Raw genomic sequence first — 2,961 nt, 5'->3', positions numbered from 1 at the left:
TCGACAAAGACCATCTAGACTACATCCAGTTCTGTCGACAAAGCAAGCCACTTTGTCGACATGGCAGTGTAGACACAAAGGACAGTTTAGATGCAATAACGCCTTCTGTTGACAGAACTCTGTCGACAGAAGGCGTTATTCCTCGTAGAATGAGGTTTACAGCCGTCGACAAAAGTGCTGAGTTCTGTCGACGTTATGTCAAGAGAACTCGGCGGTATGTAGACGCAGGTATAGTTTTGTCGACAAAACCCTGTAGTCTAGACACACCCCTCCTGTTCTCATCCTCAGAAACTACCCGGTAGAGTTTGACCTTGCACAATGTTCTTCCCAATTAACCTTTATCTGTGTAAAGTTCTAGTTTCTCAATTCATGGTGCCTGGATGCAAATGACTTGATCGGTTTTTGAGGCACACACCTCTGAAATACAGGATAACACACTCCATTTCTCAAACATCCAGCTTCATAGCTTTCACTGATATGATTTAGTAGAACATCTTCAATTCCTGCAGCAGCTTTTTGGTATTAGCCCTTTCCAGTGGACATTTTTTTTTTAATTCTCTAGGCCTTCTGAAGGATTGGACATAGAAAACGCAGGTAAATTCTGTTCACTAGATCACAGTACATTTAATATAGAAGTTCAGCATTGTCGTTTCTTTCTGGATCTATTTCATAGAATCATAGAACCATAGAACTGGAAGAGACCTCCGAAGGTCATCAAGTCCAGCCCCCTGCCCTAGGTAGGACCAATCCCAACTAAATCAACCCAGCCAGGACTTTGTCAAGCTGAGACTTAAACACCTCTAGGGATAGAGACTCCACTACTTCCCTAGGGAACCTATCCCATTACTTCACCACCCTCCTAGTGAAATCTATTTGATGAAAGCAACACTTTCTGACACCCAAAGCCAAAGAACCTTGTTCACTCAGGGTATGTCTACACTACCCTCCTAGTTCGAACTAGGAGGGTAATGTATGCATACCGCACTTGCTAATGAAGCCCGGGATTTGAATTTCCCGGGCTTCATTAGCATAAGCGGGGAGCCGCCATTTTTAAATCCCCGCTGCTTCGAACCCCGTGCAGCGCGGCTACACGGGGCTCGAACTAGGTAGTTCGGACTAGGGTGCCTATTCCGAACTACCGGTACACCTCATTTCACGAGGAGTAACGGTAGTTCGGAATAGGAACCTAGTCCGAACTACCTAGTTCGAGCCCCGTGTAGCCGCGCTGCACGGGGTTCGAAGCAGTGGGGATTTAAAAATGGCGGCTCCCCGCTTATGCTAATGAAGCCCGGGAAATTCAAATCCCAGGCTTCATTAGCAAGTGCGGTATGCATACATTATCCCGCTAGTTCGAACTAGCGGGGTAGTGTAGACATACCCTCAAGGACTAGTGGACCTTGATTCAGAAAGTTGTAATATCTTCTGGTGGTCTTGAAGTCCCAAACTTTGATTGACAGAGTGGTGGTGGAGGTAGCTGACTAAAGACACTGAAAGAGATCAGGTGATGGTCAGAGGAAGAGAAGACAGCAATGGAGAGCGTAGTATTTGGTGGTGGAGTGATAAGACAGTAAGGTGCGAGGAAGTTCTCACACTGTGAACTTGAAAAATGCTCAGTCAAACTAGACCAGAGTAACCTTGATTACCGAGGAGACATACTTTCCCCTCTTGTCACCCATATTTAAACTCAGTGGTCTCTGGTGATCACCTTCTGCACATGTATTGGCCCACTTTATCCCGAAGTTCTTTGGTTTTGACCCCATAAATGATGGGGTTGAGCATGGTGGGGACCAGGAAATAGAGGTTGGCCAAGATGATGTGAACGTGGGGAGCGATGCCCTGACCGAACCGATGTGTGAGAGTGGAGAAAAGCCCAAGAATATAAGACGTCAGCATCACACAGATGTGGGCTGTGCAGGTGTTGAGGGCTTTCTGGTGGGCTTTCCTGGAGGAGATTCTGAGGACGGCCTTGAGGATCAGACCATAGGACAGGGCGATGAGTGTCAGGTCTAACCCAGTGACTACAAAAGCCATCACCAAGCTGTAAACCCTGTTCACTGTGGTGTCCCCACATGACAACTTTGCCACTGCTATGTGCTCGCAGAATGTGTGGGGGATGAGGCGGTTGGCACAGAACGGCAGCCTGCTCAGGAGTAGGGGCAGGGGCAAAATGAAGAGAACAGCTTTTATTAAAACCACTAGCCCTAGCATAGCGATGCGTGCATTGGTGAGGATGGTGGTGTATCTCAGAGGGATACATATGGCCACGTAGCGATCAAAGGCCATTGCCACAAGGACGGCTGAGTGCATCACAGAAACCATGTGAAGGAAGAATATCTGAGAAAGGCAGCCACCCAGGGTAATAGCTCTGAAATTAAACCAAAATATAAACAGTGCCCTAGGCACAACGGAAGTAGGCACGCCAATGTCGGTGAGCGCCAGCATGCAGAGCAGCAGGTACATCGGCTTGTGCAGGGTCTGCTCTTTGCCGACCACAAACAGAATCAGGAAATTTCCCAAGAGGCCGGTAATATAGCACATGGACAATGGAATGGAAATCCAGGTGTGGGCATCTTCCAGGCCAGGGATGCCCATTAGAGTGAAGGTTGAAGACTCAGAGGGGGTGAGGTTGAAAGCTGCCATGTGGTGGTTGACGTGTCGATCCAGCTCAGAAATGCTCAAGGCACCTGTGAAACAGAAGAACAGCAAAGGAGGTTGCCCGCTTTATCACTAAATGTAGGGTAAACATTCTAGCAGGGGAGGAGAGAGGTCAGGGGGCAACATTTAAAGATGCCATCTGATTATTTAGGTCAAGGCCAAGACCAGAGAAGGCCTCAGACAGAACTAACCAAGCCAGGATAATGGGCAGCCTCATGGCCAACAACCCCCCCTACATGTGACTTCAATGTGCATTATGCCCATTGGAGGGAAAAGCTTGAACTCCTCAAATACCTCACAAGGTTG

At 47.9% G+C, this 2,961-nt stretch overlaps 1 protein-coding gene across 1 annotated transcript; it reads right to left on the bottom strand.

The window, feature by feature from the left end:
- Positions 1-1,701: 1,701 nt before the first annotated feature.
- On the bottom strand, positions 1,702-2,670 carry LOC106732478 (olfactory receptor 52P1-like). Its single transcript, XM_014576919.2, has one exon. It carries the CDS (start codon positions 2,638-2,640, stop codon positions 1,702-1,704), a length of 939 nt encoding a protein of 312 aa, XP_014432405.2. The 5' UTR covers positions 2,641-2,670.
- Between the last annotated feature and the right edge of the window lie 291 nt (positions 2,671-2,961).

This window comes from Pelodiscus sinensis, chromosome 1 (assembly GCF_049634645.1).
Source record: "Pelodiscus sinensis isolate JC-2024 chromosome 1, ASM4963464v1, whole genome shotgun sequence".
NCBI lineage: Eukaryota > Metazoa > Chordata > Testudines > Trionychidae > Pelodiscus > Pelodiscus sinensis.
The sequence above is the reverse complement of the archived record's forward strand: the minus strand, read 5'-3'. Positions and strand labels throughout refer to the sequence as shown.